The following is a 26,952-nucleotide window of genomic DNA, read 5'->3' as shown; positions in this document are numbered from 1 at the left end:
CAGTTATGACTAGAACTAGAGTTCAAATAGTAACACAATTTCAAGTGAATGATCATGGAAACTAAATTATCTATTTGATAAACCTTTTTTTAGGAACAAAACAAACACAAACACTATAAGAAAATCTCTAAGGTGCGGTGCCTGTGCGAAAGTAGCGATACACATTGGATTTGAATCGCTGGAAATTGAATCCATTTGGAAAAATATTCTCAGGAAGTTCATTCCACATAAAAGCAGTTCTCCAAATAAAAAGGTTCTTGAGTAGTGAAGTTGGAGGTGTACTGAGTTGAACCTCAAAACGATGAGCAGCTACAGTCAGTCGCGTATTTCTGATATTATGTATCGCTCCTGGTGGAATCAAATGTGCCAAGTTACTTTAACACTTCCCCTGAAAGCATCTATAGAGGGAGATAGATACATCTTCAACCTTTCTTCGATGTTCTAGACTATCAAGGTTGCAGGTGATGTTCGCTCCTCCAATCAGGCGGATGACTCTTTTATGAATGAAATCCAGCAGCTTCACTATATGCTTAGGGGCGGAGCTCCATACATGAGAACAATAATCCAAAGAAGGACTGATCTGAGCTTTATAAAGCATCAAAAGTTGCGAAATTACTTCTGGATCCTCATCAAAATATTCAACCTCCTTCTGCCAAAAGTAATTACGAGACAAGTGTGCTGTAGTCAGCGAAGCAAAATATTGCATTCTCCGTATTTTCCAATAAGTCGTTGTTATACAATTAAAAGATGGTTGAGACAATAAAGATCCCTGGGGAACACCAGCGTATTCGAGAGATATCCATATGATATACTTGAGTATATTATATTATGCACCTCTCTTTGAAGGTACATTTCCAATATCATAAAACCTCTTCATAATGAACAAAATATCAAAATATGCCAAAATATATCAAAACTATAGAGAATTTGAATACTAAATTGAAAGATATAACGGATACTACAAAAACACCAAATGTAATTTATAACATTCCTTATAACCATTGTAAATTGGATTATATTGAAACTACATCCAGAATCACATAAAAGTGATATGGAACTCAATAGAAACACTCTATAGAAACAGATTAGAAACCAAACAACTCTATTATCAAAGTTCTTAGTACAGAGAAGATATTTCCAAAAGCATTTTTCTTGAAATGGTCGAAATCAATATGTCTTCTAATTGCATGAACGAAAAAACTGACATCGACAATTTCAACAACAAATAAATTAACTTACTGGAGCTACACCAAAAACATAATAATAATAATAATGAAAATGTAGTCCTTCTCTACCAACAGAGTGAGACAATATTTATCGTGGAGCTTTCAGCTCCTGGCAAGACGAATATCGTCCGAAAAGAGGAGGAAAAACAGATACAATATTGAGATTTTCTCTTTGAACTCCGCAGACTCTATCCAGACCACTCTGTCAAGATGATTGTTCTGATTATCGGAGTCCTTGGAGGAATGATGTCTCCTCTTTACTCTCGAATCTTGAAATCATATTAGCTTGCCGCACTAAGGTAGAACTTAGCAGGACAGATGCAGAAGGCTGTCATTCTTGGCTCACTGCGCTTGCTCAGAGTACATGATTCTCGGATCCAATGACCACTTACCCCACGGTGTGGGGAGTGGTCTTTGGTGGATAATGCTGGCGCGACCTCTCGAATTTATAGGGGCTTCGGGGGATAGGGCCTGACCAGCGCAAACTATGGTAAAAAAAATTGAAATGGTATCAATCAATAACTCTTCTTGATCATCAAATCATCATGCTCATTGAGAAATGACATTTATGTAAAGGTATGCCATTTGTCAAAAGAAAAATCCTATACATGTTTCACTTCTTTTTATAAATTCAGATGTTTGATTAATTCATCGTTTTATACTCATTTTTACTGAAAGTATAATTTTGTAATGTTATTCAAAAACAAAACTCAATAAATTATAGCTGAAGAAGCTTTGTCAAGCTAAAGCTTAACAAAGTGAACAAAGAAAATAAAGTTGAAGATGGACATTTTCGAATAAAACATCTTTGCAAAAATTTAATGGCATCAAATGAAAGTGTGTATGGAATACTCAAAATAATTCTTCATACATTCTTTTCAAATTTTGAAAAATAAGTATCATTATGATTTCTTTGCTCTTGCCCTCTCGCTAATGATAACAGTTGGTCTACAATTCAGTTTCAACAAATCAATTTCCGTTAGGATATTTTCAATAATAACCCATTGTGGAACTCACCTATGATAGCATTGCAGAATTCATATTCAGGTAAACATTTCCCATCTCTACATTGAAAAGTATCAGGTGGGCAACCTTTTCGTCCCGTTGCATGGCATTTTTCTTCATCTTCACCAAGGGAGCAGTCTTTGGTGCCATCACATCTATTAGCCTTTGAGATACATTTTCCTGAAGATTTACACCTGGAAACATTCAATAAAATTGTCAATAACCATGAAAATAATCCTCCAACAGAAAAATGCTTTGTAAATATGAACTCCATTCACCTCAGAGAGTCGTAAATGAACATTTTTCGCAAATTTTCAGTACACACCAATTGCTCTTGTTTGGAAAATATTGAATCCTAAAATGAAAGGGAAGATATTTTCATGAAAGATTTTTTTAGGAGAGATTAGTTTTTGGGAAAACATTTTTGGCTGTCAGTTCAGCATATCTCTGCATCTTCATAGTTATTCTGCATCTAGTTATGCTTTATTGAAATATAATATATAAAGTTTTTTACAACTCAACAATAAAATTTCATTCATTTATTTTCGAGGGTTGGAGAAATAATTTGTTTTCATATTCCATGGAGTAATCTGAAATGACACAATTGCCATTTTTTTTAATCAAATCAATACATCATGTTTTTTTGCAATTAAATGAACCAGAAAATCTCAAATTACACATTCATCAAGTGTGACGGAATTTCATGAATTGTACATTTCATGAAAGCTGTACAAATTAATCGACGAATATGAAATCCTATTGAAACTATTGTCCATGGTACAAAACAAATGAGTTTTGGGTTTGAAAAAAAAATTTATGAAAGTTTGGTGACATTACCTTCTCATACTTGGATAATTATTGTTTGATCATTGACTTTATTTGATTTTAAATGCCTTCTCCAAGATAGTTAACGTTAGTCGAAAAGGCAGAATTAGTTTTAATATGTGGAGATAACTATAAACCAGGGCGTGAAGCAGCAGATATATTCAATGAACTTCATTCAGATAAACAAGTGCACTATTCCACTGTAAGCAAAATTTTGAATTATTTTAAACAGACTGGGAGTTCAGACTCTAAATATAAAAATGAACGTACCAAAACTATATGTACTGAGGAAAATCAATTAGAACTACTTCAGACCATTGTTGAAAACCCTAGAAGGTCCACACAAGAAATTTCTAGTCATACAGGTGTAAAACAAAGCTCTGTTGAAAAGATTCTCAGAAAAAAATATAATGTCAATCAGCATACGTTTATCTGTACGTTTCAAGAACGAGACTATGACTTACGGTATGACTTCTGCATGTGCACTCAAGCACAAATAGAAGATCAACATGATTTCCATAAACTTCTCCTACCATACTAGAATTGTTTCGAAATGGTTAATTGGGAAATTTGGTGATAAATTGTTAAAACGAAATACTGATCCATGGTGGCTTCCTCGTTCTCCAGATCTCACCCCATCAGACATTTCATGAGGATATTCGAAGCAATAATACCGAGGAGGTTGAAAATTTCATACGATTTCATTGCAGAAATATTCCAGCAAGTGTATTGCGATCTACTCTTTGTGAATTTTATGAGCGGACAATTAGATGCATTGAACGAGAAGGTGGAGACGCAGAGACACATTTGATAATGGTTAAGTGATAATAAAGCCGATAAAAATAGTCGAAACCATCGGCACCGCTTTCAAATACAATTGAAAAGTGTGTCATATTTCTTTTTGATTATTTTGTTGATATTTATCAATAATAATAATAATGTTTACTTTCAACCCCCATTTGTTTGTTCCATGGGTATCCACGAGTATTTTAAAAGGATTTCATATTTGTCGATTAATTTGTATAGTTTTTTAATAAATATTACATTTTTTGAATGTACCTATTAGCATTACCAATGTTTTAATTTGTTAAAAATATGGTTAACGAAATTTTGAAGTTGTGTTAAATATCGTTGTAAAAAACACGTTTGTGAAAATAATCAAAATCCAAGTTAGTTGCACAAATATGCATTAATTTGGACAAAGTTATGGTCAATTTATTTTGTTATGATTAACTTATGAAAGTGTTCAGGGTGATTATGAAAAAAAATACAAACTGGGAAAAAATTCATGAAAAAGTCGAAAAACCAAAAAATGTGTTTTATCCAGGCATAACTTTCAACTTCTCTCAATAACATTTTGTTGAAGTTTCTGATATAAGGGTACTTTACTCTCGAGCAATTTTTATATGTTTGACCTACCCTGTATGGGGTTTGACTTGCACCATTCTAAGTGCACCTAAAATGATTATCGAAGATTCACCAACTTTAGGTACTATCTGTATATTTTTTGTGCATGTAGATTTTTATCTGTATCTAGTAGAAAGGCATAGATTTCATTGAGGTGATCATTGTCTGATCTTTTATTGAGGCAATCATTTGATTGTAATATAAATGAGATTTCCAAATACAATCAAATAAATTGCCCTAATAGAAGATCTGATATTGATCACCTCAGTAAAATGTATGCCTTTCTACTAGATATGAATTTCAAACCAGCAATAATTCTGAATATTCAATACTATAATTCATAACAATTTTTTTAATATTTTGAAACAAATTTTCCAAACTACCTATGGCAGGGTTTCACTTTCAATTAATAACACTTCTTTATTAATTTTTTTCCACATGGCACATGGCTTTTACCGCTATTTTTTAATTTAAAAACAAATAACCAATTTTATTAAATACTTTTAAATAATCTTCCTTATATCAGTGAGGAGGCAACTTCTTTTAATGTAGTGGCTTGTTTTATTGTATTGACATGTTTTAATTCTTTGAATGTAACGTTTTTTTCGACACGGCCATCTTCACTAACAATAAGTTGAGCCAGCCTTTTGTAATAATTTTATAATATTGTACTATCATCTTAAAAAAATTGTAGGTCTTCCTTGAAGATGATAATAAGTTTTATCTAAATATTGAAATAACTGGTGTTATAAGAGTACACTTCCGTTCTGCTGAATATTTATGAATGATTGTGGAAGGATGATGGTAGCTGCCGGAATAATAGTGGTCCTGAAATTGCTCTTCGAAGCAAAAGGCATTCGGAGTTTACCCTGGAAAAGTAATTGCTTGCCCTGAATTGTATTCATTTGCGCAGCTTTTCATACAGTAATTATTCATTTGTAACTATGATCAAACTGGAATTCACCCACCTGAATGCTTCTGCCGGACACTTGTGAGGCTTACAATCTTCATCTGAACCATCACTACAATCTTTCCTTCCATCACATACGAAAAACCAGCTTATGCAAGTACCGGTGCTTCGACACTGAAATTTAAAATTGCGAATGGTTTAGATTCTGAAACACTGAAATTATGAGTAAGCTCGTATACATCTATACAATGTAAAACAATATTGAATTTTTCTACACCTCTTTGATTATGTCTGAATATTATAGACAACTACTATCTACGAAAAATGGAGTTTTCGAAATTTATGATTCATTGTTCAACACTGAAACCGTATTTTACGTTATAAGCCCAGTAGGTGACTGATTACACTACGAATTCCGGAATATAAGCGAGTAGTGTAATAACACTATTGCATTTAAGTCTCTATAATATTAAATGAATAAATCAAATTACAAATTTCATTCGTCAATTCAAAATAATAGTACCAATTTTAGTTGAGCAAACTATATAAAAAAAATATAATTTTAAGTTTATTCTATAGTTTTTTTAATATTTTTCATTCACTGAAGAAATATATATTTTACAAGTAAAAAGACCTGAAGTGTCAATAGGCATCAATAGATATAAGGTACAATAAAATGAAAATTTTCAATTTTTGTTAAGCAAAATATATAAAAAATGATAATTACCAAGGTTGGTAAACTGTATCAATAGATATAGGTCCATATGAAATAAAAATTACTGAGTTTAGTAAAGCTAATATAAAAAACTTAATTTGGAGTCTATTTCAAAATCACATGACATTCTTCATTTACAAGAGGTGTTTGACGAGTAATTAAGTATATGTATAGCTGTGGATGTTTTTCCCTGAAAAATATTGGAAACGAGGGCCCACCGTAAATATTTTTCTAGTTGGTTACGACTTACTTTTATAATAATTGTATACGGTTATTATTATAGTCATACTTTTGGTCAATATGGCAAAAATAGTATACTCAGCTTGTACATTCTGAACAGATTTTGGTGAGCATTGGCCAAAAATCGAAACTGAAACCTCGTTGCTTTCCAAAACAAAAAGTGCAGCTAGGCAACACATTAGGGCACAGAGGAGATTGAGGGGCGTTGAAGCGGTTTAGGGGGGGCTATAGCTAATTTGAAAATGTTTTTTTGCTTTCAACACAAACTTTACCGCTCCTTTACACTTAACGCGCGTTTCCTCGTGTAACGCCATCCAGGGGACTAGACAGTAACTATTTCCTATCCGATAGTTGTCAAACTGTACAATAGATGGCGGTAAGCGAAGCGAGAAGTTTCTAGTCTCCATTTTTGAAAGTACCAGGCCCGCCCGCTGCCTCATATAAAAGCACGCGCGCCATCCAACCAGTAATGTTATTCGACGATATTACGAAAACAAGTGAATTTAATTAGCGACTAGCTAGGTAAAGTGCTGTACGTGCGGTGGTGAATACTGTGAGTGATGTCATTAGCAAGTTTTTAGTACTCGATTCTTTACTTCCGCATTTATGAAGACAAAATGATGTCGAAAGCAAAAAAGAAGAAACGGCAGAGTAGCGGGGAATATATGAAATATGGATTTATTGAAAATCTCACACATTCATCTTCGCCTGTGTGCCTTCTTTGTCAAAAACATTTTTGAAAAAGCGATGAAACCCTCAAGGCTACAAGAGCATTTGAATAAAATGCATTCAAATAAAAAAGACAAAAGTGTGACTTATTTTCAAGAACTGGAAAAGAAACACTCAGCTCAGCCAACTGTGTAAAAACTCGATTTTATAATCTATTTGACTCTGTAATAGAGTTCTTAGAAAACAAAGACAGAGAATTGCACGACAAATTCATCACTTCAAAGAATGATATTGCGTACTTGACAGACCTGTATAAATTATTTAATGACGCTAATCTCCAACTTCAAGGTGACGACTTGAATTTGATATAAACAAAAAATGTCATTGCTGCTTTTGTAGCCAAACTGCTCTTATACAAGAATAATATTGGCAGACGTGAGTTTCGCAATTTCCCTAATTTGTCAGCAGTATTCTTCAATAACGACGACGTGCTTGTTTACTGTCAACATTTAGAGAACCTCCACAGTGATTTCGCAGAACGATTCCAGGACATTTTAAAATTGAAAATATCGGACTGTGTGTTGGATCCATTTTCAAAAGTCAACACAGCAGGATCACCCCAGCTGAAAGAAGAACTCATAGAACTGATAAAGAACGAGGAAATAAAAATCATCGAACGCGGTGACTTACGGCTGTTTTTGAGTAAATTTGAGCCTGATATTAACAAACTTGTTAAAAGTCATCAAATTCATCCTTCACATTAGTTTAGTTCCAAAATTCAAATTGAAATGTTTGTTTTGATAACACAAATAAAAGTTTTCCTAATATTATAAAATGGTGTTTTACATTACCCTCATCAGAAAGTGTTATTTTCACGTGACACACATAATTTAATTATTAACATAATGACTGCGATTACCATTCTTAAGATGTAGTGAAGTAAAAAAAAATGGGGGGCGCTAGAAAATAATTAATTCTCGAAGTGGATGGTAGAAAAAATAAGTTTGAGAACCTCTGATGTATAGAATCTCCAAACTCTCTGAAATTATGTAAAATCAAACTGTTTGACCAATTGCCGGTGTTGATAGTACCTCGAAGATTCAAATGAGATAATAACACATATTCCATTCAAAAAACAGATTCACAATAATTTTTTTTCCTGAATATAGTTATGTATTTCATCTTTTGGTAAAATAATTTTTTCTAAATTAATTTTTCCTCCTTCTTTTCACCAACATGTCCGAATACTCCGAATCTATGGTTCACTAAGTATCTTTTCATTTCTCTTCGGTTTCACATATGTAAATATTCAGCTCATGAAGTCTAATCCTCAAACAAGATTTTCGTAAATGTACCAAGGTACGTTATGAGGCTGTGTTATTGACATTCCAATTAAGTGACTGTGGTAATTTGAATATTTCACATCGTTATGAATAGATGATAAATTACCGTTAATGACTTCAGATGTGAAGACACATCCATCGAATTGAGCCAACTGTAGTTACATATATTTTACGTATGTCATAACTCACCTGAAAAGTTCCTGGAATGCATCCTCTGTTTCTTGCTGAACAAGATCTGGTCTCATTTGATCTGACAAGGCAATCACAAACGCCCTCTAAGCATCTGGAAGAAGGATCGGCCATTCTGCACTGAATATCTGTTACACAAGGTAAACCCAAACTGACAGCTTCGTCGCCATTTTCCACTCTAGTCCGTATACCTGTTGTTGTAGGAGGCTGAGCTGATAAATTCAAAAGTAAATTTCACTATATTGATAAAACTGTGCAAATATGATTAGTCATAAGTCAATGAATACTCTCACATGTATGCTTGGAACGTGAAATACCAAACGTTTCGTGTGATACTGTGGCATATATCATTAATGTGGTGTGCATCTCGAAGTCTCAGCAACGTCTTTGCCGTTGCTGACACTTTGATATATAACAACCAGCATCAGCAACGTCGTTGCTCGGTTGTTGCTGAGACTTCCATATATAACCTCCATCCTCGCAGTCAACGCACCTATCACTGATGATGTCAGTCGCAGTGCCAGACGAAACGTTTGGTACTTCAGGTTTCATTCACCACGGTCTACCAGCCTGGATTGTGTTCTCTTTAATCGTGACCTCGACTATGAAAACCGATGTTCTTATAATCAAAGTGGTAATTGTGCCATACATTCAACTGAAAGAATGCAAATTTAATATTATTCTGCATTATATTCAACAGTATCAACAAAAATCGTAGCTGATGCCTGCAAATTATTACAGTACTGTATCCGCCATTTCTGATCAATTGCTATTGTTGATAGTAGCTCAATAGATAGTAGCCCAACAAATATTTTACTCATCAGACAGATCAACCGAAACCCATCATAATCATTATTTTTTCGTCATTATAGATACATCCTTTGGTTTGGTCTAAACATTTTTTCCGACATACTTCTCTTCATCCTTACACTAGACATATGAGAGAGCCAATATCCCGAAATACATTTCTATGGCTTATTTGGGTACTTTGTTCATTAGCCTTTTGAAAGAAAGACAGTTAAAAAGAAATGACTGTGTTCAGAAAATAGCTGTTAGATGCTCAGAACCAAATTCATTAACAGAAACCAGCCGCACACGTGTGATTTCAAGTAGATCACCCTAGCTGAATTCTGTTGATAAATTACTCTTCGCAGTTGTGCCGTTTTTAGAAATCAACCATTGCCTAACCTTGCTGTACCATATTGACGGCGGCCAATAAACCAGAAACATGTACTGGAAGTTTGCAGTTTTCAATGATTCGTTCACGAATTCTATCATTTAAAACACAATGAGTCTTAAACAGTTTTAAAATAGATATTTTATCAGAATTCAGTTTCAGTTCTTGAATTGATGTTAACCTATATTGCATCATATTACAGCATTCCTCGTTTCATCCAGCACGATTTTTTGTTGATTTCCAGTGATGAGTATTTTTGAGTATTGAATAGTCAACAATATCCATGGGCCTCTGTTAAGATGAGTTACAAGTGCGAACTTACTCGAAGTAATTGAAGGTTTGACAGTTTCTATAGGTGAAGCTGATGTAGGTTCCATCGTGGTTGATCTGCTTGATATAGTAGTCTTAGTTGTAAAGTCCATTGGAGCAGAGGTAGGTTCTTGAGTCAAAGGTAGTTCCGTAGTGGTAATGGAAGATGGTGTCTGAAAGGAAGGATCAGATGGTGAATTAATGAATAAAGATAAAATGAAATCTACAATGATCACAAGTCGAAGTAGCATTTCCTTTGGTCAGCAATTCTGAATGGGTGGAAGTTTTGGCCATTCTCAGTGAAGTTTCAAAAATCGTAATTCAGTGTAGAAATTGACAGTGACAAAATAAAATTCAATTGAGAATTCACCTTGAGAAATGTATTTTCCAATTGATACGATATCTACGCAGAAAAATTAAGGAATCAGGATTTTTGTTTTTGCTGAATAGGAACTTCTATTTTACGGCATAAATAGAATACCCTTGATAAGTGTATTAAATAAAACAAATTGAAATTGATACATGAGTGGAGTTAGATATATTTTCTGTCCCCTTCAGGTACCAACGTATCGAAAGGGTGGGGAAAAATGTAGTATATGCATTACATATGATGAACATAATACGTAACCTTTTTCGGAAATATATAATAATACTGCAGTTGTCATCAAAAACTGTATTGTTATTATCATTTCACCTTCAACTCATCTTGACCTGAAAAAGTACCATTTGACCAATAATTCAAGAGATAATTTTCATCTGTAAGTAGAATGGTATCATTTTCTGCAATGTTACTTCATTTGTGCTGCCATCAGCTATTTCCATCAAACTGAGAATATATTCTTCATGCAATTCAGGACTAATTACAGTTCCTGTAATTAGGAGAACTCGTGATTTTTGAGATTAGATTTTTTCTTCTTTTACTGAAAATTCCGGTCCACTGAACTAATTTTGAGTATATTTGTTCATCTACAGTTTCTGTTTCTGAGACAACTAGTGAATTTTCAGGCTTTAACTTTTCATCTTTTAGTAGAAATCGTGATCCCCTGAACAAATTTCAAACTGACTATTTTTGTTCACCTTTTTTTCCACTACATGTAACCTATTTGATGAAATACTTCTACTTTCGAGAAAATCAAGAGGATTTGAGTTTCACAATAATCATATTTTTTTGACGATTTTTCAAATGTCGATAATTTTTTTCTCTATGTAGTTTATTTCGATTTTCGTTGATTTGAAAATCCAAAAAAATAATACACTGCGGACTTCATGATTTAAATGTTTTTAGATTGAAGACGACAACTTAATGAAACCGCATCGAGAAAAAATGTCCTGTTTAGATTTATGTAAAAATAAGACATGAAAGGCCAATTTTGTGTTTTTCTCCCATGTCCATCTTTTATCTGTAATGAGAAATTTGTGCAGTTTCAAAATTCAAAACAAAATCTTAAAATTTGATGAATTATAATGGATAACTGATGTTCTTACTCATCTTTTATATACCAATATTCAAAATATAGAAGTAGACGAATAATCTGCAATGATTCAACTGTATTTCGGGTTTTTTTCGAAGCTTTACTAAAACGCATTCTACATTTCTACTGAAGAAGGGTGTTTCTCCATCATGTGAATACTTGAAGTCAGTTTTGGAGTACGAGACTGTCATCTGGTCATCATCCAGGAGCCAAAAGAATTGGAATTTTCGTCCATAACTGTGGCGCATATCTCCAGCGGAAGTATAGTTATCCCATCAAACGACGTAAGACTGGTCTGCCGATACGGTTTGTGGAAGAAGTTATAGATGCAGGCTTCCTTCCGAGAACTCATTCGATGAACCAATCTTACGCCGTCCATCGATACTATCAACCGCCGCGTCGCAATTTTGGGCAAAGAGACCAATTATCATCAGAGTACCGTGTAGAGAAACGCGTTTCAAATAAAATTTATTGCTGAAGTTGTATTATTATTAACATGCTTATGGTTATCATAAATCGAAGAAAGAAAAACTTCCCTATAATTTGAATGGAGCATAGCGAACTTGTCAGTCAAATATTTAATCCTGGACACGTACACTCGGAATGTGACGATATCTTTATATTTTTCAAACCAGTTCTTTTTCAGAATGAATGTGTTACATATTCATTTCAATTGTGTTCTCAAATAACACACTTCAAACGATCTCTGAGTTTCCTATTCATAAAAGAGAACAGGTGTGTGATAACCAAAATTCTAGAAATAACAATTTAACATTTTTTTACCTTTTTCGTCACAGATTTCTTTGAATTAGTTCTAAGAAACACAGGTGAATGTGGAGTTGAATCATCGTCGATAACATTTGTTTCGATCTCATTATTTTGATGACGTGATGTCAGTTGTGGCGTAGTGGCAGAACTTGTGGTTGAACTTGTCATTGAACTTATGGTAGTTGAACCTGTCCTTGGTGAACTTGTTATGGTAGTAGCAGCAACTATAGTGGTAAGTTCACTTTGGAATGCGGATCTGACGCAAGAATCACCAACTTGTTTGAATGGAGAGTTGCACTGGCATCTGCCAAATAGGTTTGGAATCAAAAAATCACAGTGACTATCGGCGGTCCACAAGCGGCAGTGTTCATTACTGTAACAGACATTTCCCGGTCGTGCAGCTGAAAAATAAACGTAAACAAAATTGATTTTTTTTCTTGAGAAAATAGATACATACAACAAATGGTAGAACGTTAATATATTTTATAATTTATTGTTAGATTTATTGTCAGTTGTAGATGTTACTATATACGAGAGTGGTCTGAAAAGCTTCCGACCTCAACATGAAGATAGCAGCACTCGTAAATAAAAGCTAGTGAATTTCGTTGTTCATATGTTGACGGTTACTCACGAAAGTTTCAGCCATTTTGGATCCGCAGTCGTTATGTAACAGTCGTCTAAGTGAGTTGATGTGAGTGTTTTTATGAAAATCAACAAAATCGAGTATCGAGCTGTCACTGAATACCTGTTTTCGGAAGGCAATATGCTTACGCAAATCAAAGATGAGTTGGATTCTGTGTTTGGTGACTCTGCATCATCATTTACCACAGTGAAATTCTTAGGTGGCCGTAAGAGTTTAGGACGATGGCCATTTGAGCCTTCAAAAAACTGCAACTAACAACGAAAACATCGCTAAAGTTCACCAAATGGTGTTAGACAACCGTAATGTAGATAGTAAAGGTTATGAACATGTCAAAAGAACGAGTTTGTCATATATTGAATCAACATCTAGGCACGAGAAAGCTGCCCGCTCGTTGGGTGCCGCCTTTGCTCACGTTAGACCAACAACGTGTTCGAATGAACATTTCTAACGCTCCATTGGCGCAGTTCAGGGGCAATGAATCTGAGTTTTGACGCTGGTTAATTACTGTACATGAAACTTGGATACACCATTATACGTCTGAAACAAAAATAAAGTCCGAACAGAGGACTGCAAACGGGAACTGACTCCAAAAAAACATCTGGGAAAATGTTAGCAATTGTTTTTTGGGATATTCATGGAGTTACTTTAATCGATTATCAAAAAGGAAACATCGTCACAAGAGCATACAACACATCATAACTTGACAAGCTGAAGGCAGAACTTGCGAAAAAGGCTCACATTTGCAGAAAAAGAAATTCCTGTTTCACTAAGACAACGCATCTTCCCACACTTAAGCGGTTGCCATGGCAAAAATTCACGAATTACGGTTTGAACTGCTTGACCATCCACCTTTCTCACCAGATCTAGCCCCAAGCGACTTCTTTCTGTTCCCTCATCCCAAAATGCCCTCAAAGGACAGAGATTTTCGTCAAATGGGAGGCAATCATCTTCGTGAACAATTATTTTGCAGAGAAAAATGCCGACTACTATTTGGACGGGGAGAAAGTTGAAAAATGAAAAAAAAATCTGGAAAAATGTCTTGTATCTTTGTTAGGTCAGCGAGTTGGCCGTCCTTGTTCATTTTCCATTGCCACTGTGCCTGCTATTTCTGCGAGTGTATTGGATTGAAATGTGGGGGTCGAGCAAACCAGCCATCGGATGTCTGCTTCCTCAAAGCCCCGCTGGATATGGGAATGACAGAATTGCTTGTGGTTCTATTATTTCCTAAACGACTGGCATTCCAACGATGGCTTAATCCCATTGTGTGTGTATCCGTGTCGAGAGGATAAATGACACTGAGTCTATCAGCTGACCTTCGAACCTTGTTACGGTAGTGCGGGGCTCTGCCGTGATTGACCTACCATCCCAAGCTACTCGTGGAACCTTTATGGATAGAGTAAATTTTAAAATCCCTTTCACTTGAAAATGGTCTAATAAACCAATTCAAGCAGCTGTGGAAGCTCTTGGCTCCTACCAAGCAACGTCTAGGTTTGTAGCAAATTGCCAAAATAGGAAGACTTAACAAATTGTCTCCGTGGATTCCTGGCCACACTGTTATTGGCATTGTTTTAGGTTTTGCCAAACAAACATTGTTGCAAATTCTTCAAAATATCTTTGAATAGATCAAAAAGACTAGCTGGAGTGAATTGTTTTTTAGGCAAAATAAGGTATCGTGGGTTATTTTAGTTTTATACGAATGAAAAATGATTGAAGTTTTGAAACGTATTGATCACTGCACAGGTGCTGAGGAACTTTTGTGGTACTGTAACAAGATGTTTCATCCTGTTGATACTATATATATATATAGTCTTTCACATGTGGGTAGATCGTGAAGAAAATCAGACAACTGGTTATTGAAAAAACGAATGGGCACTCAATGTTTGCTTTTGAATGATTATTTATCTCTAGTTTGTATATTAAAGTCGCTCCACCAAAGGCAACTGTTCCAGAAGAATTGAATGTAAATTCATCAGAAAATAAAATAATTCCTGTCATGAAAGCAATGTCTATGAACTTTTCTTGATATTGAGAACACAATTCTGACTATTTGTCAGAATTGTGTGCTCTGTAAAGACTACATTTCTTTATTGACCACCCATGGTTGATTTTTCTTTTTGAATGTTATGCGTCAGTTCCGTTTCTTCAAATTCAATAACTGTTTGATCTACTGATGTGAAATGTACAGCTTTATCACGTTGCTGAAAATTCAAGCAGCTTCTCTATATATATTCATTCACTTATCCAATAATAGGTCACGCCCAGTTTTGTAAAATATCATAAAAAATAAACATTTTCAATATTAACAACTAACAATGATAAAAAAGTAATGAATACTAAGGTCAATAGAATTTTTTTAAAATGAGAAGAAGAAATTTACTTCAAGATCACTTCAAGCACACGTTTATAAGTACAATCAGTACAATCAAGTATAAAATAATCTTGAATATATAAAAACAACATTATAGAATCATTTATATTCTTGCAATTTGAGTTTAGTTATCACTGAACGTATGACAAGGAATAAGATGAGATTGATATAATGGAATTCATTCGCTAGTCTTTGTATAGGTGGAAAAGAACTGCTGTACCCATAGTTGGTTCGATGAAAGTATATATGAAAGGTTTGACGAACTCTGGTGGTATGAGATGGCACTTGGATACATTTTTTGATAGGAAACTAGCACTGTTCACTTCACTGTTAATCAATTAGTGAAGAAAGAATAAATCTTTATGTCTTCTCCTGAGATAGAGTGAGGATATGTTAGGAAATTGTTCACAAAATACGGGTAGTTGAATTAGATATGGAGCTTGAAATTCAGGTAATTGTAAAATTTGTGCTGAACCCGTTCAAAATTTAGAGAATGAACGTGATAGAATGAATTTCATATGAGTGACCGGTTTTCAACGCAGTCCAAAAAGCATAATGCAATGCTTTCAAAAATTCCATGTATATTCGCAAAACCAGCAGTAACTTTTCCGATGATTCCCAAAACTTTCAGAGATTTGTTTATGATAAATGAAATATGCAACTTGAGAAGCTTGTTTCAAGGATATCACCGAAAGTTACGTACATTCAATTTGAGTAGGACCAGTTTATAAAGTCATTCAAATCACTCTGGACGTAAAAGGCTTCATCATGAGAGGTTATATTAGCAAATAGTTTTGGATCGTTTGCAAATGTCGTTCATAAATAAATTAGGATGTACAGGTCCTAGATGGAAACCTTGGGGAACGTCCGACTTCACTGCTATTTCCCTGCACAAGAAGTTCTTGACCTGGATGATTTGAGATTTTCCCATCAGGTAATCTTCAATCCAGCTCATGAACGATCCAGATAGTCCGATGCCAATGAGAATAGAGATTAAAAGCTCATGGTTAACATTGTCGAAATAGCTTCGGTATGGCATCCAACTTGGATTTAGGTCGGTAGATTTTATATTAGATGAATTCTCTCTTTTGAAGATAGGTATAACATACCTAGTTTCCAAATATTGAAAAATGCATCTAACTTGGATATAGGTCGGTAGATTTTATATTAGATGGATAATGGTGGGAGAGTTTCTTAAATAGTGTTGTATTTGATCACAAACCAAACTATTACTGTATAAGTTTTTCAAATATTGTTGATATTGCAAGTAGTATTAGCATAAACAGAAGAAACATTTTCTGCCAAAAAGTTATTAATTTTTCGACCAGAGTCAACTTGATTGTTGTTCAAATGCATTATACTATGTAGTTTTTGAATACCTATTTCAATAGACTTCCAAAAGTAAGAGGGGATTGATTATATATTCTATTCGGTATCATCAATGAAGTTTGAATAACACTCATTAGAGAGGTATTTGAGCATGGATCTGAGTTCACAAAGATCAAATAAAACAGATTTTTTTTAATTATCACGAATGGAATTGAAATCTACATTGTCGAAGTCGTAGTGGGTGGTTTCTGATATTTTGTTCCATAATCGAAAGAGAATAGAGTGGAAATATTGAAATTATGGTAACAGAAAGCGCAGCACCACATTACCACATCGTGGTGCTGCGTGACTGAACCACAAATGCATTGCCGGACTTGACTATCCCAGCCTGAAAAAGTAGAGTTGCTCCTCTTACGAAGATTCAACCCACACATATTAGAGGTTAACGAGGTTCCCCAAGGCAATTCTTTAGGAAGTCAAGCTTCGACATCGACTGCCGAATGATTTTTTTCAGCCAGTGCTACGAATCACACTTCAAAAGGTAATACTTTTTTGTAGAATCTTTCATCGTACAAGTTTTCATTTGATGGTTGTCGTTCGTAGGAACGTGACACATGGTCCTAGGTAGCAGTCATCACACCACTCTCCTCAGCAACGTACGGTATTGATCAGATAAAAAATAATAAATTTGTTAGGCGTAGCGTAACCTGAGAAAATATGTAAATACTACGCCCAACCATTTTATATTACTTTCTTATCTGATTATTATCGTAGATAACTGGGCAGAGTGGTGTAATGACTGCTACCTAGGACCTTCCGAATTATTTTCTAGTATTCTGTACATTATCTACATCATTATTATCTTCTTTTTTTTCAATAAAACCGTTTTACATATTTTTTTTTCACTTATTTTAGTTTTTAATTTTGTTACTCAATTCTTTCCGTTCTTAGCTCATTTAGCGCCTCTGTATTACAAGATAATATGTAATCCGCCATTTTGTATCTGCGGTCATCTTGAAATTGCATCTTTTTCAAAGTGATACTATTATTCTACTACTCAAACCCTTGTCATGTGATACCCAAAATATGTTAGTTGTGACAAAAATATATAATACGCCACGTTATAACTACGGCCATTTTTAATTTGATTTTTCAAAGTGTAGGTACTACATTCTACTAGTCAAGACCTGTCATTTGATACCCATATTGGAGTAATTGTGAAACAATATGTAATCCGCCATTTTATAGCAGTGTTAATGAATTTTGATTTCATTCAGTTCATTCCCTTACAATTATTGTATGTGAAGAAGTACTAATGGGTTGATTAATATAATTAGCTTTCATTTTTCAATTAAAAAGTATGAAAAATTTCAGACTAGATTTTGTCGATGAAAGCATCATGAATTATTGATAATTAAAGAACAAATCGATTTTGAAAAAGTTTTGTCTCTCAATTCAATTGAATGTGTGTGTAGGTAATTCGACCAAATTCCATTCATATCTCACTTAGGAAATGAATAATACTTAATATTCTCACTACCTGATTATCAGCGTTATTGGTCATATTCTGTTCTATTTGCACTAGGAATTTTATTAAGCAATTTTCAGCAGAACATACAACTCATTGGTACACTAGTGTCTTTCACCAAAACTGTAACAAACTATGACAAATATATCTTGTGGGATAGCGATGCAATGATATTTGAATAACGACCGCATTGAGCTGGTGACTAGAAGTAAGTATCTATGTCACAACAGATGATTTTACTGAAGAGCTTTGGGCTTTATCATATGCTTTGTTAATATCAGAATTGACTATCCGAGGGCAAATTACGTGAAAATCAATTCAATGGAACTGAGCAGATACTGAAGACATTCATCATCGTATTCGACGAACTGTTATGTAATAATGAACAACCATATTGAATAACAATAAAGATTATAAACCGTATTTCGATTGAATAGTTGGTTATTTTATATTCTGTTCAGAATTCTATACTCACCCAACATGGCGGAACTGTAAACTAAACCATAACGGAACTTTTTTGTAGACACATTCGAAGGCGAATGAAAAATATTTGATGATTAGAAAAAATTCAACTATCAGCGATGAAAAAATTGTTGCTATTTGAATTTCTCGAATAAATGAAAATAGGCCTTTCGGTACAATTCAAATTTATTTAGAATGTTACCTCTTATATCCAAATATTTTTCCTGGACAACAAGGAGGTTGAGAACTTCAATTTGGAGTGAAGTATATAAGATAATTATGTGAGATGTTAGTGTGAAGTTATCAGATGTTTTAATAAACTTTTCTATATGTCTATAAAATGGTAAGTGGATTATTTTTTGAGGTGATTGTCCAAACGGCTCAATAAGTTGACCTAATTACTGAATGAAATAACCGAAACACATTATTATATGATGTTCAAACTAATGCATGCAGTTTTTTCAAACAACGTCAAAGACCAGTACCTTTTCTGATCAAAACATTTTAGCCTTCTTAGTCTTAGTTAGCTGAAGTCGAAGATAGAATAGAAGATCGTAACCTACCAGCGTGGTGTTCTTCAAGAAAATCAGGCAAATAAATGCGGTGAGCTTCATAAGTTGTTATTCTAGATCAATAGATATGACGCTATTTGGTTTAGAGTTTTCTAGATGGAACAAATATTGCCCCAGAGAAGCAAAAAATACTGATGTAACATCGTGATTTCATATTTGAGAACCCTGCAGATTTCAATCAGATCACTTAAACAAACGTTGTTAATGACGAATCAATGCTTCGATAATATTGGGTCTCGGATAGTCCTGATTGAAAATTTCGTGGTTTTTCTATAATTCCTGGTTCAAAATGATGAAATTATTTTATGGTAGGAAAATCAATAAAGACGAAAAAGATCAAGTTTTCATGTTTCTGTAACGAAAGTCAGGGATAGGTTACTAAACGAAAATATAGCACCACAATGGCAAATTTCTTATTCAATAATAAGTTATTCTGGTTACATTCTTGAAAAATATTCATGTATAGGGGAGAAAGGAATTCGTCCCCTGTACGACGGAAATTTATATGTCAAAATGATAACAGAAACTCAGTCATCAAGAATGAATTCCATCAGTTATCTGTTACGGGTCCAGTGACGATAGTTTCATATCCCCGAAAGTCGACATAGACCAGGATGTGAAATGTACGACGGTTTCAAGCACGAATGTGGCCATTTCCTTAAAAATTTCCAGGAAAGATGAAAATAGGTAATAGTAATGATAATCAAGAACGTTTGTTTGAAAGTGGCCGACAATGTTTCATGGTGACTTTTATTAGTTCGGCTAATCGTCTAATATGATTCTGCTATGATTCATAATCTTTGAAAGAACAAGTAAAATTAAAGTGAATAGCTAAAATGTCAAGCATATTAGGTGAAAGCGCTCGAATGAACTATAAATAGTCATCTGTCGGAGGAATAGTCCAGTCATCCCCCGTAGAAGATTGTGGATACCAACAATTGAAACGTCGTGAAGTAACTTGATTTGAAATCTCTTTTGATTTTTTCAATTTATTTTCAATTTTTTGCTTACTTTCATTTTTTTCATTTCTTTTTATTCTGTAGTCATTTTCATTTTGTATCTTGACTATTTTATTCGTTTTATTGTATTTTCGTTTCACGTTTTATTGCTCAATATAATTAATATTTCAGTCATTCATCTTAATTTTATTTGTTCTTTCATAGATTTCGAATCAAAGCAGAATCATATCACACAACAGAAGTCCGAACTAATGAAATTATGATGAAAAACCTTGGTAAACAAATCTAGTGAATTGTATCTGGATACCGATAGGTTTTGCAGGAGCCATTCACTTGATATCAGAAAACTAAATAGTAGTAATATAAATCAAAATAATATCATAACGGGAAGAGCTGTAAACACGCGTTAACACTAATTGCCTAACCTAACCTAATTGCCGTTTGGATACGTGGTCGTCAATTGCATTTGTGATTTTATGGAAGTATTAAAAGAATTAGCATCTGTTCAATCAGGATTCAAGTCACAGCATAGTACCACCACGGCTCTTCTGTCAATTACTGACGATCTTTTTGAAGCTATAGATAATGAGAATGTTACCTGTTTAGTACTTCTGGATTATAGCAAAGCATTCGACAGTAATGATCACGAGATTTTGTGCAACAAACTTGTCTACTTTGGGTTTTCTCAGAAAACAGTGTCACTTTTAGGAAACTATCTAAAAAATCGTACTCAAAAAGTTGTTGTGGATGGAGTTGTATTGGATGTTTTACCGGTATCAAAGGGAGTGCCACAAGGATCTATCCTTGGACCCTTGCTTTCTAGCTTATATATCGGCGACTTTCATCAGTTATTTATGCACTATGCCGAAGACACGCAGCTTTCAGCCTCGTGATTCTACCTCTGTCCAGTCATATATTCTTAATAAGCATCTTCCAGCCATCTTTGACATTTCTACAGCCCATAAGCCTAAGCTGAATCCAAATAAATCTGCAATAATAATGTTTGGGCCCAAGAAGAACAAAGAGATCACCAACTTCACTTTTCAAGTCCGCATCAAAAATGAATTACTTTCCTCCGTGACCGAGATGAAAAACTTAGGATTGTGGTTTGATCTAGAACTTCGCTTCACCAAACATATCAGCTATCTGAACCAAACTTCTTATAACGTCCTCAGGCAGCCGTTTCCAAATAGTGATTTGTTCAACACAAACTTGAAAATGATACTATGCGAGTCACTGATCATGTCATAAAATTTTATTGCTACAGTGTTTATGGACCTGCTTGCCGTTTTTGTTTGGTATCCGGAAATGTGACCGTATATCTTCAGCCATGCAAGCATCAGAGATGGTTACAAGTTGAGAAACTTAGAAAACTGCACCTACTTATCAACAGACATAAAGTTTTGATATCTCGTCAACCTGATTACTTACTGAAGAGGCTTAAAACATTCTCATCAATAAATAGTTTTACCAGTAGGAACAGTTTCAGTTTTAGTTATCCCCAAACACAAATCTTCCATTTTCACCCGCTAAAGTCCTATTCACCTGTCTAGTCTCTTGTCCGTTCCAGACCTTGGCATTAATAAAAGGAATTTTTTACAACGGTTGCATACATTTTCTGATCTCGTCGTGACAGTATCACTGTTAACTCGACTTCTTTGTTATTGTTTAATTATTGCTATTTCCAAGTTGAGTTTTGACCCGAAGACGAAGACGAAACGTTGTGACATAACTTGGTTTGAAATCTTTTAATTTTTTCATTTTTTGTTGAAAATATTTTTAATTTTTTCAATGTATTCAACATTATTATTATTATTATAATTTGTGGAAAAACACAGAATAGCTGTAAAAAAGTAGCAATCCAAAGTTTTTACTCCAGACAGTACTATCTATCAAGATATGATATCCTATTCGAAAAAATATCTGTTAGAAATTCAAAATAGATTTAACGATGTGATAAAAATCAAGAACTGTTTTATACTTCCGGAAAACCCTTGGCGCTGTTGAAAACGAAGATATGAAATTATTCTGCCAACTTGGATTCTCTAAAACAAAGTTGATGAATGATTTCATTGAACTGAAGGACGACACACAGCTGAAAGCTAATTTCATTGAACACAGCAGGAGTATATTAAGTTTTGGAAAAATGCACCTAGCAAGTATAAATCTTTACAAGACTGCGCACAATTCGTTTTAACTATATTTTCTTCAACATATGTTTGTGAAGCTTCATTTTCGAAAATGAACTTTTTGAAAAACAAATACCGCAATCGTCTTTCCACTCATTTAGAAGACACAATGAGGATTGCATATAGTCCAAAAGATGCCGATATAGGTACAAGAAATAATTGAAAAAGTTTAACACCATAATTCGTTATTATTTATAAATAGGTATTTATAATTACAGTGTTGAACATTTTTAATTATTTTTTACCTACCTATGTTTGAAAATAATCTTTTTCCAATAAATATTCGAATGAACAATATGTATGAATCCTTTTTTTGATATCAACTTCCACGCGAACGACATCGCGGAAACAGCTAGTGCTTCCACACTAAAAAGAGCCGCGCGGTTCTGCGGCCCGGTGCTGACACCCATGTCGTTTTGTATGGTCCTTGGCCAGAAAAGTGTTATGACCGCTAGTTTGGACCCATTATGGAAATAGGCTTACAAGCCTATTCTGATCTTTGAAACGTTTTCGTTCCGAAATCCAAAAAGAGATATGGTGAAAAAAAATTCAGTTTGTTACATGTAGTAGGTTTAAATATTCAACAAAAACACAAAATATTTTCAATTATGCTAACTCATTAGCAAGTATTGTCATTACTTTTGGTTTAATGAATATGAATGTATTGATACATGTATTGGTATATTTTTCAGTTAACAATTATCTTCAGCAGAAAAAAGATTTGGTAAATAATATGAATCCTTAGTGCATACAGGATTCAATGAATCATCATAATCCTAAGCAGAAACAAAATTATGTGAATCAGTCAAATCCTCAGCAAAAGCAGAGTTTAGTAAATCATATGAATCCTCAGCTGACACAAGATTATATCAATCAATTGAATCTTCAGCTGAAAGAGGATTTAGTAAATCATCGACCGCCGTGTTGGTCGCTGGTTCAAGCCCCAGGCAAGCAGTGAGAAAACAGGCTATCATGGAAAATTATAAGTTCAAGATATCAAATCTATATATATATATACAAATATATAAACACACATGTATTCTCATGAGAATCAAAATTGGAAGAGTTAGTCAAATCCTCAGTGGAACCGGAGTTTGGCAAATCATATGAATCCTCAACAGAAACAGGGTTAAGTAAATCATAATAATATATAGCAGAAACAGGATTTGTAAAGCATATGTATCCTCAACTGAAACAGCATTATATAAGTCAGTCAAATCACCAACAGAAACAGGTTTTGGTAAATTATATGAATCCTCTACAGAAACAAGATTCAGTAAAATTCTTAGCAGAAATAAGATTATTTATTCAAACCCTCAGCAGGAACAGAATTAGGTAAACCATATGAATTCTCAGTAGAAACCAGTATGCTATCATGAACTCACTATTTTGTAAGGTTTATTCCATTATGTTTTATCAATTTGATAATATTCTTCAACAAATCTGCCCAATTATCAGGTTACCATGGCCACAACTGAACCTATTGATGTTATTATTGAATTAGTTGCTGATTTCTTCAGCAACCAACTTATATCTGCTGTCACCTGATACCTTCATTTGGGCTATATCATCCCTATGACATCTTTGCATCAGAACAACATTGCCTTATTATCTTTCAAACTCTTAGCAAACCAGAACGATGAATTCAAATCAATAAATAGCATGAAGTTACAATGGTATCAAAAACGATGACTACTGATGGAGACACATTAAAATACAAAAGATAGGATATGAAAAACAAATCTGGTTTCATGTATATTCAACTATTATTTCAGTGTGATTGTGGAAATAAATTATGAATATATGTAACATGAGTTTTTCGCCTGAAATAGGATAGGTGAAGTAATTGAAAATAAACTTCCTCTGAAAATAGTATTTTATTGAATTTTTTTCAAACACTGATTCAAGCAATTCGACCAATCAAGAAAAAATAAAACTGAATTTCAAACGGCTGAATCAGAAAATCAAAGTAACAACTATTTGATGAACGGTAACAACACTTTCTGACAAGTCTTCTTTGCACCGTTTTATCGAAAATAATTACGGCAATTTGAATTCTTGTATCGTTCTAACATTTCCATAAATATCGTTGTGAAATTCAATTGCTGTCGAAGCATGCCACTGCCTGTGATTTTTTTCAATAGAATAGCCATTGTTTGGAGATACATTCCCAGCTAATGTTTTGTTGAGGATGTGTACTAAATGTAAAGAGGAGTGACTCTAACGGTTCATTTTATCGTTAAAACAAACAGTGATTAAGAAAATTATGAACACGATTAAGTTTTTCTTGATACAATCTAAACAACTAGGGATGTAACAGTTCCAAAACATGCTCTTTGTGTAAACGCTTGTTCATAGGCGTAAATCGAGGGGGCATGGGGTAACAGCTTCCCTCCCTCCCATTTCCTTTATTATTGTCACTTTTTTCATAAGTGTATTTTTTCACTTCGCGAACTCTTCGTTTTATATTAGTTCTATCGGTTGTCTTCGTCAGCTGATTAAATTTCATCAGCCCAATTAAAATGCTGAATTTAAGACTATGGTAGTCAGTAATACTATCTTGAAAGAAAAAATACAAGATAAATAAATCAGCATTTCAGGAGAACCAAGGTGTTCATGAGGAAAACACCTGAACCTGTTGAATTTCAATTGAAGCAAGGGTGAAAATTATCTCAATATTCCTAAAAAGCCCTTGAAGTTTTTTTATATCAACGTATTTGATTTCGTTCAGGTGCTAACCTACACTTCGTTAATCGAATGTTCAATGATGAAAATTTGCATCCATACAATAATGAAGATTTTGTTCAAAACGTTCTCGCACATTCCGGAGCCATTATGAACCCAAAAGTGACATCGATACTGATCTGGGAATGTCGTGAATTGACAAACATACTGGGTACCAGGACAGTCAGTTACCACAAGAAATAAACGATAAATATACTTTAAAAAATTAAAAAACACGCTTTTAAAAAATATCGAACTAAAAAGTTGAAAATAATGTTTTCTAAATAAGCTTAAAACAATAAGATCGAACAATATATGGCATGGATGTATAAAAAATATGGCACAATGCGCCCAGGCTTTTTTCACAATAATACTAGTATTTTTCTTTCGTTATTGTTTTGAGCTTTCAAAAACATTTTTTTGACTTTTCAGTTCAATGTTTCAGCTCAACCAGACTTGAGGTTTCTTGTGGGCTTCTTCAATGGCCAGAGTTTCAAACCACTCCATATATATGTTGGCTTTGACTGGTGAAAGTGGCGATCCCATTGGCAGTCCCTCATCTTGTGTGAAGAATTCGTCCTTCAGTTGGAAATAACATTTTCGTACACAGCATCCTAGTAATTCCATGATTACTTCTATAGGTAGATTCGTTCTCTCTTACAGGTTCCCGTTTTCGGATAGCTTCCTCTGTATGATTTGGAGTGCTTCTTCGACCGGAACATTGGTGTAAAGGCTTTCCACGTCGTAACTGATTAGTTGATCCTCCTGTGTGACCTCAATTGACCCTAGTAGTTCGACAAAATGCCTTGAATTCTTCACAAAAGACGATGTTTTTCCTTGTAATGGTTGTATTAAGGGAAGTAAAAATCTAGACAAGTTTTGAGTAGCCGAATCTCTGGAGCTGATGATCGGTCTAAGCGGAACGCACTTCTTGTGGATTTTGGAGAGAAAGCTATCCGAAGACGGGAACCTGAAAGAGAGAACGAATCTACCTATAGAAGTAATCATGGAATTACTAGGATGCTGTGTACGAAACTGTTATTTCCAACTGAAGGACGAAGTCTTTACACAAGATGAGGGACTGCCAATGGGATCGCCACTTTCACCAGTCATAGCCAACATATATATATATATATATGGAGTGGTTTGAAACTCTGGCCATTGAAGAAGCCCACAAGAAACCTCGAGTCTGGTTGAGATATGTTGACGACACCTTCATAATATGGAACCATGGAAATACTGAACTAGACGCCTTCCTGAAACACATCAACAGCGTGAGACCTTCCATCAATTTCACAATGGAGAAGGAAATTCACAACGAATTGCCATTCTTAGACGTTTTGGTGAAGAGGACCGACACTAAGTGGGAAACATCTGTATACTGAAAACCCACTCATACGGGACAGTATCTGAATCACGAATCCAACCACCATCAATCGACTAAAAGAGGAATCATCAAGACTCTATTAGACCGTGCTTTTGGGCTCTGTTATACGAAGGAAGGTCTCGAGAAGGAACTAGACATCATCAAAAATGATCTTCAACGGAATGGCTACTCCAAAGCGATAGTAGAAAAGACTTTGGCTAGAAGACAGCAGGAGCCTCGCAAGGAAGAGAAGCCGTCACAACCAGTGCTTGCACTTCCCTACATCAGAGGATTATCGGAGAGGATAAGAAGAATTGGTTCCAAGTACACCATCAGAACCTGCTTCAGATCCGGTAACACTATCCGTAGCAGCCTCACGAAAACCAGGCCACCAAACGCGGACTGCGATTCCACGAATTGCATTTATCGGATACCCTGTGAGTGCGGAAAATCCTATATTGGTGAAACTAAGAGGCCATTGAATGTTCGCATTGCCGAGCACAAGAAACACACACAGCGAGGGGAAACCAGCGAATCAGGAATAGCAGACCATGTTT

The 26,952-nt window shown here is 34.5% G+C and overlaps 1 protein-coding gene across 1 annotated transcript in view; it reads right to left on the bottom strand.

Annotated features, from left to right (window-relative positions):
- The window catches only part of ImpE1 (Ecdysone-inducible gene E1), a 126,682-nt gene that overhangs the window by 2,720 nt on the left and 97,010 nt on the right, over window positions 1-26,952 (bottom strand). The window contains exons 4-8 of the mRNA XM_074172348.1: window positions 12,271-12,656; window positions 10,029-10,188; window positions 8,530-8,741; window positions 5,432-5,547; window positions 2,244-2,425 (exon numbers count right to left, since the gene is read on the bottom strand). Of these exons, the coding sequence (XP_074028449.1) occupies window positions 2,244-2,425; window positions 5,432-5,547; window positions 8,530-8,741; window positions 10,029-10,188; window positions 12,271-12,656 (1,056 nt within the window). The remainder of the gene's footprint in view (window positions 1-2,243; window positions 2,426-5,431; window positions 5,548-8,529; window positions 8,742-10,028; window positions 10,189-12,270; window positions 12,657-26,952) is intronic.

This window comes from Leptinotarsa decemlineata, unplaced genomic scaffold (assembly GCF_025532065.1).
Source record: "Leptinotarsa decemlineata unplaced genomic scaffold, Ldec_3_MD MMD2_tig00000090_RagTag_RagTag, whole genome shotgun sequence".
NCBI classification, from domain to species: domain Eukaryota; kingdom Metazoa; phylum Arthropoda; class Insecta; order Coleoptera; family Chrysomelidae; genus Leptinotarsa; species Leptinotarsa decemlineata.
This window is presented reverse-complemented; position numbering and strand designations above follow the sequence as displayed.